The 19,223-nt window shown below is 34.7% G+C and overlaps 4 protein-coding genes across 7 annotated transcripts; all 4 read right to left on the reverse strand.

Annotated features, from left to right (window-relative positions):
- Nucleotides 1–1,691: 1,691 nt before the first annotated feature.
- LOC144420953 (uncharacterized) lies at nucleotides 1,692–5,655 on the reverse strand. 2 transcript variants are annotated; one of them, XM_078110850.1, is made up of 4 exons: nucleotides 5,286–5,655; nucleotides 4,556–4,691; nucleotides 4,005–4,168; nucleotides 1,692–3,951 (listed from the first exon to the last, which is right to left on the reverse strand). In XM_078110850.1, the coding sequence occupies exons 1-4, from the start codon at nucleotides 5,515–5,517 to the stop codon at nucleotides 3,776–3,778; spliced, it is 708 nt and encodes a 235-aa protein (XP_077966976.1). In that variant the 5' UTR covers nucleotides 5,518–5,655; the 3' UTR covers nucleotides 1,692–3,775. The 2 variants fall into 2 exon arrangements, with proteins under 2 accessions (XP_077966976.1, XP_077966977.1); XM_078110851.1 differs by having other exon boundaries at nucleotides 1,699–3,938; nucleotides 5,286–5,653.
- Nucleotides 5,656–8,507: 2,852 nt separating this feature from the next.
- LOC120342926 (uncharacterized) lies at nucleotides 8,508–10,467 on the reverse strand. 3 transcript variants are annotated; one of them, XM_078110960.1, is made up of 3 exons: nucleotides 10,212–10,466; nucleotides 9,787–9,928; nucleotides 8,508–8,725 (listed from the first exon to the last, which is right to left on the reverse strand). In XM_078110960.1, exons 1-3 carry the CDS (start codon nucleotides 10,360–10,362, stop codon nucleotides 8,524–8,526), a joined length of 495 nt encoding a protein of 164 aa, XP_077967086.1. In that variant the 5' UTR covers nucleotides 10,363–10,466; the 3' UTR covers nucleotides 8,508–8,523. The 3 variants fall into 3 exon arrangements, with proteins under 3 accessions (XP_077967086.1, XP_039267909.2, XP_077967087.1); XM_039411975.2 differs by having other exon boundaries at nucleotides 9,787–9,940; nucleotides 10,212–10,463; XM_078110961.1 differs by lacking the exon at nucleotides 9,787–9,928 and having other exon boundaries at nucleotides 10,212–10,467.
- A 1,644-nt stretch (nucleotides 10,468–12,111) lies between these two features.
- LOC120343451 (uncharacterized) lies at nucleotides 12,112–13,441 on the reverse strand. The gene is made up of 3 exons (XM_039412630.2): nucleotides 13,181–13,441; nucleotides 12,903–13,023; nucleotides 12,112–12,824 (listed from the first exon to the last, which is right to left on the reverse strand). The coding sequence occupies exons 1-3, from the start codon at nucleotides 13,347–13,349 to the stop codon at nucleotides 12,422–12,424; spliced, it is 693 nt and encodes a 230-aa protein (XP_039268564.2). The 5' UTR covers nucleotides 13,350–13,441; the 3' UTR covers nucleotides 12,112–12,421.
- Nucleotides 13,442–14,682: 1,241 nt separating this feature from the next.
- Nucleotides 14,683–17,761, reverse strand: LOC144411628 (uncharacterized). The gene is made up of 3 exons (XM_039412631.2): nucleotides 17,021–17,761; nucleotides 16,468–16,609; nucleotides 14,683–16,191 (listed from the first exon to the last, which is right to left on the reverse strand). The coding sequence occupies exons 1-3, from the start codon at nucleotides 17,355–17,357 to the stop codon at nucleotides 15,384–15,386; spliced, it is 1,287 nt and encodes a 428-aa protein (XP_039268565.2). The 5' UTR covers nucleotides 17,358–17,761; the 3' UTR covers nucleotides 14,683–15,383.
- Nucleotides 17,762–19,223: the final 1,462 nt, after the last annotated feature.

A 19,223-nucleotide genomic window follows, 5' to 3' on the forward strand; every position in this document is an offset into this window, starting at 1 on the left:
ATATGTGAAGACATGGAGGAAGGCTGAGTTGACATTGTCAGATCTCATTAGTTATTGCATGTTTCCAATATACCAGTGGTGGCCAACCTGCTTCCAACCGCGAGCGACCGAAATCTTCAAAATAGCTCGCGCTCGACTGATAGGTAATAACGTCATACACAAAAACGAGTGAGTACTGGATATGCGGTTAACTGCACACAGGCATACAAAAAAATCCACCGCTACCAGAAAATTGCCACAAAATTTGTCCTTTTTTGTGTCCCATTTGATTTGTCAACTTGATTAAGTGTAAGTGTTTCATCATTTATTTAAGAATTATTTAGAATTTAGATCATACACTTCTGATCTGGGGCCTGCCTAATATTTAGTCGTAAGTGTTGAAAATTGATCAAAACAACTTGCCAAATATTATCTACACAGCGGGAAATAAATATTCTCAATTCATAAATGTTCTGTACTAAATAACTGTTCAAACATTAGCATCTAATTTACAATTTCTTTCAAGTCCGATTCTTTACTCACTTGGAATTAGAATATTTACGCTACCGCTACCATTGCGAATAAAATAGAGTAAAACAAAAACTTCCGCATACTGCGAAAGTTATTGGAGGATCGTTTTTCAGTCAAGGCACACGATATTCGACACGTTGGTTTCTAAACCTTGGCAGTGAGAAACTTGCATTTGTTACATGCTGTTAGATTTGATCTCACACATTTCGCCACTTATATTTCTTTATTATCTTACCAATTCCAGACAAACAATGTTCTATCTTTATTATTTCATGTTTATAGTGACTCATTATTGCGCCAAAGTGAAGATATAAAACGCAAGATAACGCGCTTCTGATTCTTTTTTCTATGCGATATACCAGGGGTGGCTGACACGTCGATCGTCACTTCTCGAGCAGTCGATCGCGTCTGATGTTGAGTGAATTTTATTGAAATATCACCAAAAATTTCCTCGAACCAGTTGTGTGTTTTACAACAGAAAAAATACAGTACTTTACATGCACAAAATACAATATACACATACAATATTTGAGTCTGGGCAATCCCGATAAAGAATATTATTACGTAACAAATGCAAGTTTTTTCCGCTGCCAAGGTTTAGAATGAAGTGCCGAATATCGCGTGTCTAGACTGACAAACAATCCTACAATAACTTCCACAGTATGTGAAAGTTATTGTCTCACTCTAAGAGTAGTGGGATAAATTTTATTCGCAATGGTAGCAGTGGCATCAAAATGCCCAATTTGTTCTAATTCTGAGCAAGTGAAGAATCGCGTTTAGAGGAAATTGTATATTAGATACTGAAGTTTGCGCAGTCATGTAACATTCAAGGCAAGGTTTCTTGAAGAATTTTCAACACCACTGAAAATTAGGCACGTTCTTCATCTGAATTGTATGATTTAAATAAATCTTAAATAAATGATGTGCTACTGAATACTACTGTACTACTGAATAAATGATACTAATGAGTGCTTGAGCATTCTTGAAAAGATAACTCGAACTACCGGATATGAGCAATAAGATTTCGGATGTAATGTTATTTATTTGCTACCCACAACAATCGGAGTTCACAAATGACTTCGATGATTTCATTGTTTCATTGTGTTACCACACATACCATATTTTGATAATTGTAACGGAAAACTTTTCATCTATTAATAATTTAGGATACCATGTTCGGAATAAATTATAAAAGGTAGCGATACTGACAACCACAAATATATCTCCGGGTAGCATGGATGAAATACGTTGCGTAGCCAATTGATATAATGGACTGAAGGTAGTCATTATGGATTTTATAACTACACATTGTTGTTTTCATTATCGTTTAAATGACATGTAAAATTTGAACAATAACCATTTGCTTGAATAAGATGATCTGCAAATAGAATATGTCTTTCATAACTCATGCTTAACAAAAGGTGTAGACGAGGTTTACACAATTAATCTCTTCCTTTGCCTGAGTGAGGTACATCAATGAATGTTTCAAAACTCAGCATATTGAGCAAAGTAAAGCCAATATATAAATAACAAAGGTAGATGAAATTATATCAAGTCTAGGCATTGCCAGTTCGGATATTATGCCTCATAAGGCACAACTATTTTCATTGACAATATTATCATAAAATTACCAAGTATATTTATGAAGTCACTCTGAAAAATGTTAAGACAGAGTATTTTCTATGAAATTCTTTCTCATTTTCAAACAATCATCGACTCATCAGTGTAAGAAAAGTCCTATTCTAAAGAAAATACCATGCAGATCTAATCAACTACAAATTATATAAGAAAAAATATGAGAGCGATGCTCAAATATAAAAAAATAAAAGTAATAGCCTTCTAGCGGGAAATACAATCTTAACCATTGAAATTTCGAAGCAATTGGTTCAGTATAGGTAATGAAAAAAGCGATTTTTTTTTCGTAACAACCAAAAAAAGAAAAGAAAATTCTAAAAACGACAAATATCAAAACGATCTTTATGTCAATTTCGTGTCCGAAGATGACAACTGATTTTTCGTTACGTAGGCAGTAACGCTATGATCACACAGAACTGACATTCTCTAACAAAAGCTCTATTGTTCAATTTTAGTAGGTCTTTATAATATAACGAGGTACTGTGAGTTAATTAGTGCAATCGTAGTTCCGGATATGATTGATAAAAATAACAGAAAAGTAGTGTATATATTTCATTTTTAAACTTTTCTCACCAAGCTTCCGTACTAATATATATGCTAAATCCCAATGCTAATATCAATAAAATTCCAATCATCTTTGAATGATATTTTGCCAGTAGAAATCATACAAGATACAGAAAATGATTGAAAATGAACGGTTTGACAATAGAAGTAATTGCAAAATGCAAGTAATATCTGTCAACAAACCACCATCGTTAAACGAGAATTTCAATTAATTATCTTGAAATCCTTCATTCTTGGCAGCTTTCCTCATTCTTCGTGGTATGTACATTTTCACCTTGTGAAAACCATTAAATGTTTTTCATTTGTTTGTTTGAATTTTATATCGTACTGAATCATTTTTATATTATTATTATATAATCAATTTTATTTCGTTTCTGTGCATATGTGTTTTGAAAAGTGTGCTTCATCGTTTTGAACAAAGAGCAATTCAGGGTTGTTGAATTTGACTATTTGATGTTACCGTAGTGTCGCACTTATAAGTAAAATGTATCTCTCTCGATTTCAGCCATTGTAGTATGATTGCTTTTCCAAAAATAGCTTTGTAAAAAGCTAAAAAATGAAGCATCAGATTTCCTAATGTGAAGATACACAAGAACACACAATGAAACAGAATTTCCTAAAAAAATTTGTTGTTTATTACGTCCACAATCAATGATGTAAATATTCCAGATCATAATTTTACCCTCACGTGTTTGGTACCTTTCTGAACACAACAAGGTGGATATAAATCTGTTTTATTAGGGCAACAAAGTTTAATGCTAAATTACAAGGACTTCGCCAACGGAACTAGTTACGATCCCGTTCAATATTACTGTACTTTACAGTACCATGTTCGGAATAAATTTTAAAAAGTAGCGACACAGATAATCAGATATATATATATCTTTGAGTATCAATGATGTAATACGTTGCGTATAGTCTACTGATCTGATGAAGCTTTGATGTTAGATTGTTGGTTAGTCATAAAGGATTGCGCATCCACACATTGTCTTTATAAAAATTTGAATAGAATAATATGTCTTTCATAACTCATGCTTAACGAAAGATGTGGACGAGGTTTATACAATTAATCTCTTTCTTTACATGAGTGAGATACATCAATGAATGTTTCAAAACTTAGCATATTGAGCAAAGTAGAGCCAATATATAAGGAACGAAGGAAGATGAAATTATATAAGTGCCGGATGTTGTTTGTTCCTGTCCAGCCGTTGGTGTCGAAATCGGCGTTTCTGTAACAAATGACTTTGATTATTTATAAGATACTGTTGTAAAATTTTCAATGACGAGAGACTTACTTGATGCATCCTCTGCTACGCTGAAGGTACCTCCAGTAGAAAACTTTGAAGCGTCAGTTGTCTCTAAAGCTGTAGTTGTAAGTACCACAGGTCCGAGTAGATCCATCATGTTAATGTTGTCTTCATTGCATTTGTTGGTGTTGCAGCATCCAACAGAGCACGTTCTATTATCAGAAAATGCAATTTATTAGGTAAAACCTGCGTAAATTCATTTACATATTAGATATCTCGTCCATCAGAATCTCCATCGCGTCTTCTGCCAACTGCGCCCTAGTTCGCTCATGCATTTTTACCTTGATTGCCACCTAGCTTCCGATATTTATTAGCATTTACTCTTACAGTTTAATAGACTGTAAATTATTGACGAATTTCATGATAGTCATATAAATTGAGGATTAATCATTAGTAAGTTTGATACATGCTCATAAGGGTTCACACATCAGAACAATTTTATTTGGTAATAATTACCCTTATATGAAGGGTACGATATACTCATAACACTGTTAGATATAATGTTATATATATGTTTATTATTGCGAAAAGGTTCTCACGTGATGTCAATGTCTGAAATACTACTGCCAACGCTCGACGCTTGCAATTCTTGAAGTATTAGTTTTTTATATTGGCCGCAAGTTTGTTCAGTGCAGTTGATACGAGGGTGACATCCACTATACATGGCCTCTCCACCTGAAAAAATATTAAGTACCTATCATATTTTTAATAGGCGAGCGTAGGATTTGATTGTACAATAAAGTGAATGTATCATGAATATTCAAAGCGATTTTTGATTCATTCTTAAAAATATAGCTCAAACCAATATGTTTCTCTACTCAGTCCATAGTAGCCTACAGGACACAACGGCAAGGAGTCAAATGGACCGCTATCAGCATATATATCATATGTAATTTATTCAAACCAACCCGCTATTTTGCTATTGGGTAGATAACACAGAAGCGACATTTAACATATAATGAGAACTATAAAGCAACAACACAAAATAGTAAACTGGTAATGAGTAACGTCGAGTGAAAGCTGGATAAATGGGCTTCAACGGGAATACATGTAGAATGGTACATGATAAGCCAGTTTCGTGGAATGAGTTTGGTAAGAGTTCTGATTTTGTTGACACAGTCCTGTTGTAAGTGGACTTATGAATAACTACATAATAAAAAGAGCAATCAAGTTCCTCAGTACCACAGGTCCTCTATAGTCATCTGTTATTACACGACTATGCTGCTCCAAGTGAAGCAACAACTGATTTTACTGAACAACTTAACTTACTGATTGTGAACCCGTTATATGAGATACTGGCAGTTGATTCAATCCGAAAACACACAGGATTCGAGGTTGTCCACTCTGTGCAGTTTCCTGTGGTTATACTTCTCAGACCACTTACAAGTGACGAAGTAGTTGTTACTTCATATCCTTGTTGGCACTCTATACAATTGACCACGGTCATCTCAAAAAGCAATATAGATGCGAAAACCGATTTCCAGTATTGTCTCGCTATCATAGTTATATATATATATAACAAGTCTCACATGTAAAACAATCTAAAACCTAGTTGTAAGGTAATTATTTGTAAAATTTCGATAAAACTGATACCTGGATGGCTGCACCCTAATAAACCACCGCATTCTTCAGATTTTTCCCATTTGCGAAAGCTATTAAACATATTATAAATCAGAATTAGTTTCTAGTGATCATCACACGACTTAGGAAAACATATCTGACGACATGAGGGAAGGCTGAGTCGATCTTGTCAGATATCATTAGTCATTGCACGTTTCCCATATACCAAGGGTGGCCAACCCGCTTCCAACCGCGAACGACTGAAAAGTTCCGACTTATCAGTATTAACGTCATACACAGAAACGAATGAGTACTGAATATGCAGTTAACTGCACAAACGCATACACAAAATTCCACCACCACCAATATACTCGGCATTCTTAATAAAATCGCCACAAAATTTGTATTTTTCATGCTCCATTTTACATTGACAAAAAAATTTTTTTCCCGGCCCCAAATGTTCTATGACTGTTCAAACATCGGTATATAATTTACAATTTCCTTCAAGTCCGATTTTTTTACTCGCCTGGAATTATATACGCTACCGCCACCGTTGCAAATAAAATAGAGTGTGACCAAAACATTCGCGTACCGCAGAAGTTATTGAAGGATCGCTTTTCAGTCAAGTCACACGATATTCGACACGTTGGTTTCTAAACCTTGCTAGCGTGAGAACTTGCATTTGTTAATTCTTACGTGATGTTCGATTTGCCCTCGCACGCCTCATACATTTAGCCACTTATATTTCTCTATCATCTTACCAATCCCAGACAAATTATGTTCTATCTTCATTACTGTTTTATTTCATGTTTATAGTGACTCATTATTGCGCCATAGTAAAGACTTAGGGAGTAAAACTTTTCGCCCTGGTTTTGAGATAACGTGCTTCTTATCCTTTTTTCTCTGCGATATACTATACTAGTATAGACTATTAGTTAATGAATTTTATTATCATTCTTTAATTCCATCTTTCTGCATAATTAAGGAGTACTTGAGCACTGTAGAAAATATACCTCGAACAATCGGATATGAGCAATACGATTTCGGATGTGATGTTATGCGTTTGCTATACCCACAACAATCAGAGTTCACAAATGATCTCGATGTTGTTATTGTTACTCTCTGCGTTGTGACTTTACCACACATACCATATTTTGATAAGATTTAAGCTTCCAAGTAAATTTTGATGATCTCGTTGAACCTGTGATTCAACACCACCGTTAGCTGAAGCTTATCTTGACAAAGTAAGCAATATCACAGTAAGATCTAATTCGGTATTACATTGAAAAACACCGCGTTTCCCCGAAAATAAATCCTAGCCTGAACATAAGACCGAGCACGAAGTTTAATAATGATTTTAATATAAGCCCTCCCCTTAAAATATAACCTAGTCGAAAGCGCGAATTTTTTTTTTCGTTATTTCGACCTAGTCGATAGCGAGAAATCTCTCCTACATGTTTTAAAATTTAAATGATTTGTATATTTAAAAATCTCGTAATTCTTTCCTTTGTAATGCTGTTTTTGATGAATGAAAATGAAAGACATCCCCCAAAAAAAGCCCTAGTGTTATTTTTCGGAAGCAATTTGAAACAAAACCCTGTCTTATTTTCGGGGAAGCACGGTATGATTATGGCAGCGGTTCCTAAAGTTGCTAAGTGCGCCGCGAAACTCACTAGAATTGTGTTGAGGGTATCTAAAATATAATTGAATATTTTAGATACGGTGTTGCATTTATTATAAATGTTTTATTATTTTAAATGCTGTGTATATGAATCAATTAATTCATTTCATCTCTATATTTCGTTTACTTTCTGTTAAAGTAGTGTCTGCATTTATTGTTACTTAAAGATATACTCGTGTACACTACTGCAATTTCGTGAGCTGCAGTTTATTTATCTGCTGAACCGAATTCAGCGAACATGAGTGATGTTTTCAGCATTTCAAAGGAAAATCAGGCAAATATATATCAGGAAGAAGAGTTGACCCCTAGCTTATTCCTTAGGCTTACCTGTTTACATATCTTAAATTATATCAACTGAAGTACACATTAACGATCACAAAATTGAGCTTCCTTCTAAAGCAGCGTTTTTAGTGTAAGTGCGCCGTGAGTTTTTTCCCTCATAATATGGCGCGCACGAACAAAAAGTTCGGGAACCGCTGGACTATGGAATTAAATCGGGTTGAAGTTTTATAATATTTTTAATTTACGGTAGTTGTTTCATCTAGATCAGAATCGTGAGTTGAATAAAAAGTTTCACCAATGATATGAAAGTCAAGAGTTGATTTGTATGGACGAATAGTTTAGAATTTTTAACAGGTCAAGTCAAATAAATATATCTTTTTGTATTTGGATTTTGTTACATTGTTAAGCATTCATTTGCAATATATGTCTAGATTGTTCATTCACGCATTTATCCAAAATTCAATTTTATAACTCAATAATCAACCAAATAACGGAAGATTATGAATTTTCTGTGCTGGACCCGACGGCTTAAGTCTACGAATACTGTTATTAGGATTCGTGTTTTGCATAACAATGCTTTATGCATTCCTTTGCGGTCTCGCCTACCCGTTGGCCGTTACTCATATCCAAAATGTACTACTGAAAGGGATAAACTTAAAAACAAACAAAACCCAGTTAGGAGTCTTCCTGGTAACTATCCCTTTCCTTTTTTTACAATGATGTTTCTCGAATTGTTTCTCGTGTCTCGTGTAGTCCGCATTCTGCTGACTTGCATATATATATCATATTGGCCTATATATTTTCTTGGAAAATCTTTTGAATATCTATTTACTATAGATTATGATGCTGCGATGTTGTTTTTATCGAAAAATCGAAAAACTGTCGCTCAGCCGCCCTTTGCAATTGACTTAAGATTGTCTATTGATTTTCCAAATACCATATTCAAATATCAGTGAATGCTAAAAAAAGACTGTCATTTATGCTTTACTTTTCAATATTATTCAATACAATCAGACGTAACAAATAATACGTAAGAATGTGTGCAAGCAGTCGAGTTTGCATAAACACTGAATGGCCATTAGATGTCGTTGCAATATCAGTGGGTGTTGTGGTCTGTTCATTAGTCATACTGGCAATTGTTGCATTGTTGCAGCTGTCCGTTGAACAACATTCATATTCGCAACTTCTAAAAATAAAAAAAACAGCAGAACCAAAATGAATGGGGTTATTTTGTTATTACTGTTTATGTTGATGTTTAGCATATAGTCAAAAATATGCATACACAGACAAGTCATTTACGTATAGTATAGAGCCAGGCAAATATACATGTACAATCAACTTAATATACATGTACAGCCATTTAAGTGATGTACATACACATAAAATGACATTCGCATATATATTTGATTTAATGTGATGTACAGTCATCCAAGTAATGAACGTATACACAGAAAATGTCATACGCACATAGAGCCAACTCAATAAACATATACATCCATTTAAATGGTGTACCGTGCACATATAAAATTCAATGTCATATACATGTACAACCAACTTAAAATGCATTAATGATGTGCATACAAACGATAACGTCATATGCACTTTTGTGTAAAAGTAGATTGCAACCTCCTTTACGTATTCATCTACAACGTTCGTCAAATTGGTATGCATCGTTATGCGCAACTACGTACAGACGTGCCACTGATGCTTGTTTCATAGCAATTTAGTACATCTACTTTACACTACACTTGGTATGATAATTTCTAATATTTCGATCAAAAGCCGTTCTGGAGTTTCTGTGAACGTTTTAACGCACTCATTGCGACCGATCATCTGCAATGGGATGATATGACTTCTGAGATTACGACTTCCCATATATATCTATAAATCAGCTGCTACAAGCTGAATCATTATGAACATAACATGTAAATGCAAACGTTTTAATATACAATATACATAGAGTGCATGCATATGACAGGTTGCCGGGGTTGGATGTATTTGTATATCACCTAAATGGCTGTATATGTAAATTTGGTTTGCTGTATATGCTAACTGTCTTAAAGATGGGAATGACAACAAGTGATATCGCATATTTCGTATGCATTCGACTATACATATAATAGTTTTTAAAAATTTGAATGTAATACTGCAAGATCTGGAAGAAACTTCAGTAAAATTGTATACAAATTGGGAATTTGGAGGAAATATTCGTTACGTTCAAATTTTTTTCTGTTTATAAATCCTTACTTGACTATATAAGATCCAAGTAGGTTAGATCCAATTTGTTCAGTAATAACCTCAGGCGCATAAGATGTACAATTTACCGTGTCGCAGAAAGCTGTTGTAGAGCAATTTGCAAATGCTACCTTCAAGTCAGGAATCGAACTTACTGTGGAAATACCTAGAAGAATTATAAAACAGTGCACTAGCTGAAATCCAAAGATAAACCAGGTGAATATATCAGCTCGTCAAAATTAAAATTATACAAGAAAATTTAAAATAATCACGTTGGGTGAAATATATTGTGAAGGCAATGACAAATAGATGCCAGATAGATTCCGCTACGGATAGATTTCTATATAATAACCGGATGCGTATCAGTGACTGCTTGATTGAAGACTTGTTCGGAATGAAAACGACTCACCAAAATAACAGTCGGTATAGTGCTTTACCTGCTACAGCCTCTATTCGTAAGCATGTTACATCATCTTCTTGTCCACAGTCAATTTCTAGTATAGTTGGAGAAGTAGATAAACATTTCAACGAGTGAATTACGCGAAAGAAACATAAAATGACAATGAAAATAATTTTCCCAAATAGCATTTTGTAATATTGATATTTGGATGAAAGACTATCTAATCAGATTACAATATCGAGATTTTGACTAATTATACCGCCTTGCATAATCTGTAAGTAAAATCAGGGTATTTTTAAAATATGTAACATGAACGAGGCGTCCTATCAAATTGCGTTCTTTCTGTCTGTGTCACTAGTGAGGTATGTAAAAACAATAGTATTAGATTTATTGTACAGATGGCATTTGATCATCCACAAGAATAATACATCAAATATGATTGACTCACAATTGGCGCCTAAACTGAAGACTCTTTCCCATCAACGAAATGTTGCGTCTCTGTGCTTATTTCAAAAACATTTTACCAGAATTTATTTCGGTCGTATTCGCTTGATTGCGAGCTCTCACGCTCACTCTCAGTATACCCACCAGACAAACGAACTTTTATGCCGAAAAGTTTATCCAATAATACATTTTCAAACTGTCAATTGTCAGCTCAATCGGTATACTTACGCGTACCACCACCACAATTCCATACAGTTTAGATCGCTTTTCAATAGCCCCTAACCTCGCTTATAGATTATTATTCTTCACTTCTTGGTGAGTGCGGATGACCTTGCTTTGGGTAAATTTTCCGTAAACAAATATCTGATGTCATTTGACGCATCATCAGATGATACGTTGTCAATTATTTGTATATGCATACGGCGAAATACAAGCGTTGTCAGATCATCAATTATTCGGAGACACAATTACCTTAATATGTTTTGGCTGAAACATCCTTATTCATAAAAGGAATCACGGCAAACATTTACAACACTTTTTACTGCGTTACAGTTGGTCTTTTACATAGCATTATTACTTTCCAATAAAACGGTGTCCGGTCCTAGTAACTTTGCGATGAATCCATCAGGCCTCAATTTGCTATAAATATGCTACTATCTAAGTAACTGTGATATCTATTCATTTGCACAGGTACTAGTCACGCACCGTGACTTCCCATTCGGAAATCGCGTAAATTGCGTCTTATTCTAAGAGCCTCCGGCCAGTAGCAATTTGCCAGTCACGCATGGGCTATTTAGGCATACCACAAATAAAATGACAACCTGCTCATTATTTCAAATTTCTTTGCAAATATCAGAGGTATTAAAAATCCTTTGCGCTTGATTGTTACACCATACTGATCAAATCAAAACAACCACGGGCACATATTCAAGATCAAATAAATATTGAAATAGTTATAATTGTGGGGCAATCCTATTGACATGATATGAGCTATACATGTGAATCTACACTACCGTGGATAGGTCTGTTGATACCAATGATCATAAAACGCGAAGGTCAAGGTTGTTGTTTTTTAATCAGTAATTGTTTAGGTATTTTTATTTCATTTATTGCATCTGTGAGGGCCAAAACAATATATGGTATCGATAAATTGACTTTGCATTTGTAAGACTTTATGGGCATCCTATATATCACAAGGATAGTCGATAAGAATAAAAAAAAAAAAAAACGTTAAGCACATGCTGACAGTTTACCGCTTAGCATAATGATTTTCACAAACCCAGTTGGGTAACCAGCATCGACATTGTAGTGTAGTGAACTCCGGAGTTTCAGAACTCCAGTCAGAAATAGTGACCAGAACGAATATAATATTGCTTGTGAAGGACATATTGAAATGGTATACATGAATATTTCAATTCAATAACTATGGAAACATTTCAAAAATGACCAATATCCTAAGCATTACCCCTTTCAAGATATTCAAAGATCCAGAATATCAATCAAATATTTATTACCATTCATCCCTTTTTGTAAATAAAGTACATGGTAAATATATGGTTTATGAGACTGTGTTTGTTTGTTATATACTATGTTCAGAAATAGGTATTGATAATACAAGAGATAATGCAAGGCACAAAAATATGTATCCAATGGTCAATTTTATCATAAAAGCATCTTCGATTATGAAATTGAACTATCGATTCATATATATATATATTGTGAAACCCATAGTCTTTTTTCAAAATAATATACAATTTCTCGAACCATTCTCGGCTATGTCACTATTATAATCTAATATGTAACCTACAGAACTAGCAACAACAAAATAGAGTACAGAGGGTAAAACAAGCTTGGTGACTTGAACATCGAACCGCTTCCTGACGTGGTGAGTTCTTCTCTTCCATCTGATGTGGTGAGTTCTTCTCCTTCATCTGATGTGGTGAGTTCTTCTCCTCCATTTGATGTGTTGAGTTCTTCTCCGTCATCTGGTGCGGTGAGTTCTTCTACTCCATCTGGTGTGGTGAGTTCTTCTACTCCATCTGATGTGGTAGGATTCGCGTTTTCAACAACAGGTTTAGTTTTGGTTTCATCTGTCACGTCACTGACCACAACAACTGTACCTGGAGTTGATTCAGAAATTGGTGTCGTACTTTCCATAGAAACGCTGTTGCAATTGTCTGTAGAGCAGCACGAAAATGTACAATTTCTAAAACAAAGAAAAATTTATTTGTAGTAGTAGTATATTGTAATAACAAATGTTCGTAAATAAGAGATTTGATCTTACTCAATAACAACACCCGGAAATATTTTTGCAGATTGATCTTTTGCATATTCTTTGCATTTCATCTCGTCACACTGTGTTTTCGTAGAGCAAGAATCAAACGTCCTATATTGTGTCCCACCCCCTTAAAAATAAAGTCTTCCGTTAGCACTTTTCAGCTTACAATTAAGTATCTTTGGAGTATTTAGACCAGCGCCTCTCTCAAACCTAATCATACCTTGTTTGGCAACTTTGTTGAAGAAAAACTTTTGAAGCAGCAAAAATAAGTAAAAAACCCTTACCTAATGAGATTACTACGTCCATGTGTAAACAAGTTGTAGTGGTGCTCGAACAAAGGGTTTCTTGCGGGTTGCTCGTCAGAGAGGTAACAGCGCATTTCAGCGAACTGCCTTTCTCAGAAAGTATGAAGATCGCTAGCAAAGCAATTTGTCCACGCAGCATTTTAACCATATTGTAGTGTTGAATTTCTGAAATAAGTAGAGACGCTATGAAAAAAGTTTGTATAAAAATACAAGATCTCGGTTTTGCCTAACAGCATTTGTAAACTCAAGTTTAACCATTCTTCATCTACAAAAAACATTTCTGGTCTTATTCTCTGTTGTTTTCCTAGACACATTGTAGCTCCCCTGTTTTATCGAGTAAGGAAATATTCATGGAAGCAATTTCACCGCTTTTTCAAATCGTGAGTTGCGTTATGTTTTTTAGATTTGACGCATGCGCCTGTGTGATGACCATAATATTAAAATGAGTTTACCAACATATTTACTCGGTGATATATGCCTGAAATACATGTAAATTTCAAGCATATTGACAAATTTCCGGTTAGGGCCGAGTTTTTCGAGAAATACAATGACTCAACAGTTGTCGCTTCCTGTTATTCAGGGCAAAATGTTAATTGACCATGATATTATATTCTACAAATCTACAATAGCCAAAATCACTGATGAACATCTATTCTACACGATATAAAATAATTAGGTCAATTCTGGTAACAGACACCAAAATGCTATTTATCAAGACTAATGAAATGAGACACATTTGAGAAGTAGAACAATCTATTCGACCCATCCGCATTGAAGAATTATCCTATCAATTTTTCACATATTTATATTTACATAGATCATTAAAATTGTGCTCAAGCAAGTGCTGGAATAGTTTTGGCATAATTTCATTTTTATTCTGTATCCGATATAATAATTCGTTCAAGAAGTGGCGTTATAGATATGTGTTGACGGTGTGTCTTTTCTAATATATATATATATCAAAGATTTACCCCCAACACATATTTTCGAAGCCACATACATCAGAGTCGGAGTGAAGATGACTTAGGTTAGTAGCCAACAGTGAGATAAACTTTAGACGTTTATTTATCTTCAATGTCTCATCTAGTGGCAAGTCAGCGAGTGTGAAAGCTACCCCAAAAAACACCCCGCCACCATTAAAATAAAAATATAATAGTAATTATCCAGCAGTTAGGGTTAGGAAAACAAATTGCGCAGAAAATTTAAATTTCAAATCGTTTCTAACATGAACCCTAACTGAATAATTACAAATTTTCTATCTAATACGAGGCTGAAGTATTTTTCTCAAATGTCGCATTTTTTTTAATATAGTGGCGTTGGCTTTCTACAAAAGATCCCAATTTTATTGTCTAATATGCAATAAACTTCGTGCGTATGGGATAAGTTTCTGTCTAGTGTGTGTTTCGTAGCAGTGAAATTTCTACATGAAACAAAATTTGTCCTTTTTACTTTTAAAGAGGCGTGCGCACCCTTGACTTGCCCGTTAATGTTCTTACCAAATTTGAAAAATGAGCTGGTTGGCTGAACAAAATTCATACCACTGTGGCGTATATTTGCAAGTAAAATGTTATCACTATTGACATATGATGTATGCATTAATTTATGAACAAGGAAGCGATAAACACGAAGTACGAAGTCACAGTAGACTACCTAAATCGCAGTCACCTGACCACTGACGGGAACACGGAACCGCCGGGGATTGCGCAATTTTGAATTTGATGACGTTCTTGCACAAAAAAATGAATCCACTAGATCCCACAGTATTTTTTAAAATTAATAACAGAAATAGTCTTCTAGCGAAAATGGAATTTTCAACCACTGCAACTTTGAAGTAATTGGTCCGGTAGCTAATGAGAAAAGCGATTTTTCCACAAAAAGACGATAAAATAATTACTTACAAGAACAACAACATATTACCAAAGCCATTCATGTGTACATTTTGTGTCCAATAATTCGACATAAACGTGACACCATAGAAATGTGATTAATACTGTATTAAAAGAGACAGAGCGTGAAAGGAGACAATAATACATTAGGTATACAAAGTTTATATTTTAATAAACAAAACAAAAAAGTAAAAACGTTTTTTTTGGTCTGAGCAGTTAGAATAATTAATTCCAAAAATCCTTTATAACTTTTTTATTCATATGAACTGTGAGTATACAAGTAAGGTAAACGTAATTTACGAGAAAACATTTAGAATCAGCGAGATACAAAATAAAATTGGTATCCCAACATTTGACTGCACAATAAAAGTTGTAGAACCAGAAGATGTTGTTGACATTTTGTATTTATCTGTAACTACGTTTTGAATTGAAAATTTGTTTGTGATACTTTCGCTCGAACTATCCGTTGAATTCGATGTTTCCATTGTTGTTATCAATATCGAAACCCTTGGCATATTTTCCGTAACTATGAAAGCATCATCAAATGGTGGAGAATCCCCGGAAGATTTTGACTTTTGATTTGCAGCCTTTGTGAACACGGGTGATTCATATATAGTTTTGTCGGTTTGTACAGAAAGTGCAGAGATGGGTATTGAGGCGGTACTTAAAAACTCGTTTAAAGTAGTTTGAACATTTGTGATTGTAGAATCAGTTGTGCGATTTACCTCGTCAGTATTGAAACTTTGACTCACAGTTAGATTACATGTCCCCGAGATTGTCAGTATCGGCAATGTTGATAGTGATGTCACAGACGATTGTTTGGTCGGTTTCGTTACAGTTGTTGGGAGAATTTTCGGCTTCTCCGTTTTTGGTAAAACCGTAGTAGTTATAGGGAAGTTAGTTGAGTGGATTCTATTTGAAAGAAAAGGCGTAGACGTCTTGGGGTTTTGTAGCTTACCCGTGCCCCTGGTAGAAGGTGTAGTTTGAATTGTTCGTGGTGGCCTGGTAGTTCTGGGTTTGAAGCTACCATTTTTTGTTCTTCCCTTTCCAGTGGCGCCATTTGAATTGCAATTATCTTCCTCGCAACATGCGATTTTGCAATTCCTGTTATAAATGTAGTTCATACAACCAATAAAGATATTGTTTTTCCTGTTTATAAGAAAAGTTACATACTCCTACGCATCTACCTAGTATAAAAAAAATTATTTCGAGTTGACATAGATAGCAATGAATGTCTACACGAGTCTATAGCGCAAATGACTCATGCTTGAGCCTGTTGAAATTTTAGAAAGTTGATTTTCCACTTCATTACTTAGCACGTTGCACCACGTTATATATTCGAGCCTGAACGTTAGGTAATTACCATTACATATTTCTTACTTTGAAGCACTCAAGACTTGAGGACTTGAGGCTCGGAATCTTGCTCCCATCGACGATTTTATGAATTCTTTAGATGTCGCACATGTCAATCTAGAACATCTTACTCGTGCAGAACACGCGTAATATATAGCTTTTCCGGAACCTACATTAAAACAAAGAATTAACAAGAAACGGATGCTCAAATATATGGACACGAAAGCCAAAACAAAGAAGTACGGGTATGCAATCTGTCACATGCAATCTGAGTAGACCACAGGCACCGCAATCTTCACGGATCACGACTAACGCGGACGCGTCACAAAGTGCGCAATTTTCGATGACGTCCTTGAACAGCAAAACAGATTATATGGAGCCCACAGAATTTTTAAAATAAATAAAAGTAAAATCTTCTAGCGAAAAATACAATCTTCAACTAATGAAAAGTTCAAAGCAATTAGTCAGTAGTAGATGAGAAAAGCGATCAAATACAATACTATCGATTAAATACAATATCGATGATAAATTACCCACTTTCGCAGTTCAGATATTTTAACGAAATTATATAGAAACTCACCTTCAACCGTGGAGGTAATCTTCATACACGCAGGACGTGGTATTGATACGGGACATTTTTTCAATTTTTGCGTTTTTATTGTGACTGGTGAGTTACTGGATATCGACTCGTACCCCACCTGGCATTTTAGGCCGGCAGTCCACTTGACTGCAATGCACGCAAGCAGAATGCGATACAGAAATTGCATATTAATATTATATATATACTGTAAATATATATTATTGAACCTACGAATATGATATAACTTTGTAAGAATGACTTGTACATATTTAAGAGTTTCATATGTCTCGAAACATTTTCCAAAATTTGGCAACTGCATTTTGTATTGCCAACACATTAGAAAAGCATGTTCATCTGCTTTTTGGTCGTTTCATATAGGCCTATAGATAGCATATTACAAGATGGTTTCACTGGCTATCTAAAGCAAGATTTAAAGATTCTTGTATTTTCGTCGTTTTAAGCATCAAGCAGGGATTGCAACAAGACAAGATCTATATTGCCATAAAAAAAAAATTTCCCGATAAAAGCCAACTGCGACATTTCTACTTCATACTTTCTTTATCATACCAGAAACTATCAGAAATATCTGTAGATGATAATTAAATTAGTGGGCAGAGGTACGGCATCTCAATAATGCCTAATACACGTGAACATTTCGTATTTAAATATTTAACGTCACGAGTGCATGGAGGAATAAATGAGAGGACGTCGGAACGTGATAGAAACTGCATACAATCCTACTTCCGGTATGAACGCAGTAATTATCGGTTGTTTTGAAAAAATTTGAAAAAAACAGTCACATCACCATTGTCAATTACGTGTAAGCTGTCAGTACCGCATTGTTGTACAGCTTTTGCAACGAATCACTGTGCGATTTAAAATTGTTTTGAAATTGCAAAAATGTTGGTATGACTAACTAGATAACGTTCCGCTAATTTTGTTGATCATTACTCTTGAAATGCATATTTTGAAGCCCTTTACTTGTTATATGTCAAGATTGCGTAGTTTTTATTATCAAGTTTTCCGTTTTCCAGATCAACTTGACATGCAGTCCTTTATTCAAATATCGTGTGAAGTTACTCGACAAATTAACACGTTCAAGGTGGATATTGTGTTCGTCTGCTATATTACGACGACCTACACAACATGCAATATTATTTAATTTAAAGCAGTATGCATCATGTCTGGTAAACTACGTGAAACGTATACCTAATAAGGAGAGTGAAGAAGGCAGTCATTGTGTATGGTGTATACGTTTGCCAAGAGCAGAGTGATGTCGTGCATTTTAGAGCACTATCGTAATACGTAACTTTACTGAACATCCACGTGCTATAGCAGTGGTTTCCAACCTTTTTCAATAAATTTCGTCCTCTGCTTATTTCGGATCCCTTCATTTCTCCCTCACTACGTATATAAATTCTTTTTCGTTATTTGTTCAATCTATCCTTAGCAAGTTCTACGCACAATTTGAACTCTGGCTTTTGCAGTGTTTGAATAGTTTATAACACATCCATAAATACGTTCTATGGTAATATTTTTAGAACTAAACAATATTTATGAAACTACACAAAATGCAAAGTGATATTTCCTTCTCAAGAACATCAAAATTTCTTCGTGAGGAAGAATTCCTTCCCGATGGGGAAACGTTGTACCATAGAGTCCGTGTAAAATAATTAAATAGTATGATTTTATATTATAAACCCACGATGTAGATAACTGTATACTCTGACTGCTGTTCTGAGTCCAGTAAGCAATGGAATATGTACGAGTAGCGATCAAATTTTTTCTTCATTATATATTTAGAATGTGAAAAAGATAACATTTTCATGGCCCACCCTGTATATATAGGGCTGGATCATGCCTTTCGGGTGCCCTAAGCACTTGAGACTTTAGTGCCCTATATAGAAAAAAAATAGTAATAGGGAAACAATGTTCCATGTTATCTGAAATTGAATAAGTTTCAGTATGAATATTTCCCCTGGAACCGATTTCTTCGTTTATTTCGTAACAATGACCAATCAGCAATGACGTTGTGACAATTGAAATTTGTGTGACCCTTCAGCAGGGCCGGATTCAGACAATTAGAAGCCCTATGCTATGCAATTTACGAGGCCCTTCCTTAACAATGACGTAACAATAATCCATTATGGCTTCATAATAGACATTTCACGGTTATGTAAAAGTGTGATATGACGTCATGAAT

Source organism: Styela clava, chromosome 3 (genome assembly GCF_964204865.1).
Source record: "Styela clava chromosome 3, kaStyClav1.hap1.2, whole genome shotgun sequence".
Lineage (NCBI taxonomy): Eukaryota > Metazoa > Chordata > Ascidiacea > Stolidobranchia > Styelidae > Styela > Styela clava.

Excerpts from the sequence above, each read along its gene's own strand:
- LOC120343451 (XM_039412630.2), bottom strand. The coding sequence starts at position 13,349 with ATGGTTAAAATGCTGCGTGGACAAATTGCTTTGCTAGCGATCTTCATA. Across the intron at positions 13,024-13,180 it reads GGACGTAGTAATCTCATTAG|GGGGTGGGACACAATATAGG; the intron begins GTAAGGGTTTTT and ends TTTATTTTTAAG. Across the intron at positions 12,825-12,902 it reads TTTCCGGGTGTTGTTATTGA|AAATTGTACATTTTCGTGCT; the intron begins GTAAGATCAAAT and ends TCTTTGTTTTAG.
- LOC144420953 (XM_078110850.1), bottom strand. The coding sequence starts at position 5,517 with ATGATAGCGAGACAATACTGGAAATCGGTTTTCGCATCTATATTGCTT. Across the intron at positions 4,692-5,285 it reads ATATAACGGGTTCACAATCA|GTGGAGAGGCCATGTATAGT; the intron begins GTAAGTTAAGTT and ends ATATTTTTTCAG. Across the intron at positions 4,169-4,555 it reads ATTTCAGACATTGACATCAC|AACGTGCTCTGTTGGATGCT; the intron begins GTGAGAACCTTT and ends TTCTGATAATAG.
- LOC144411628 (XM_039412631.2), bottom strand. The coding sequence starts at position 17,357 with ATGTGTTGGCAATACAAAATGCAGTTGCCAAATTTTGGAAAATGTTTC. Across the intron at positions 16,610-17,020 it reads GATTACCTCCACGGTTGAAG|GTTCCGGAAAAGCTATATAT; the intron begins GTGAGTTTCTAT and ends GTTTTAATGTAG. Across the intron at positions 16,192-16,467 it reads CAAGTCTTGAGTGCTTCAAA|GAATTGCAAAATCGCATGTT; the intron begins GTAAGAAATATG and ends CATTTATAACAG.
- LOC120342926 (XM_039411975.2), bottom strand. The coding sequence starts at position 10,362 with ATGCTATTTGGGAAAATTATTTTCATTGTCATTTTATGTTTCTTTCGC. Across the intron at positions 9,941-10,211 it reads ACGAATAGAGGCTGTAGCAG|GTATTTCCACAGTAAGTTCG; the intron begins GTAAAGCACTAT and ends TAATTCTTCTAG. Across the intron at positions 8,726-9,786 it reads CTTGGATCTTATATAGTCAA|AAGTTGCGAATATGAATGTT; the intron begins GTAAGGATTTAT and ends TTTTATTTTTAG.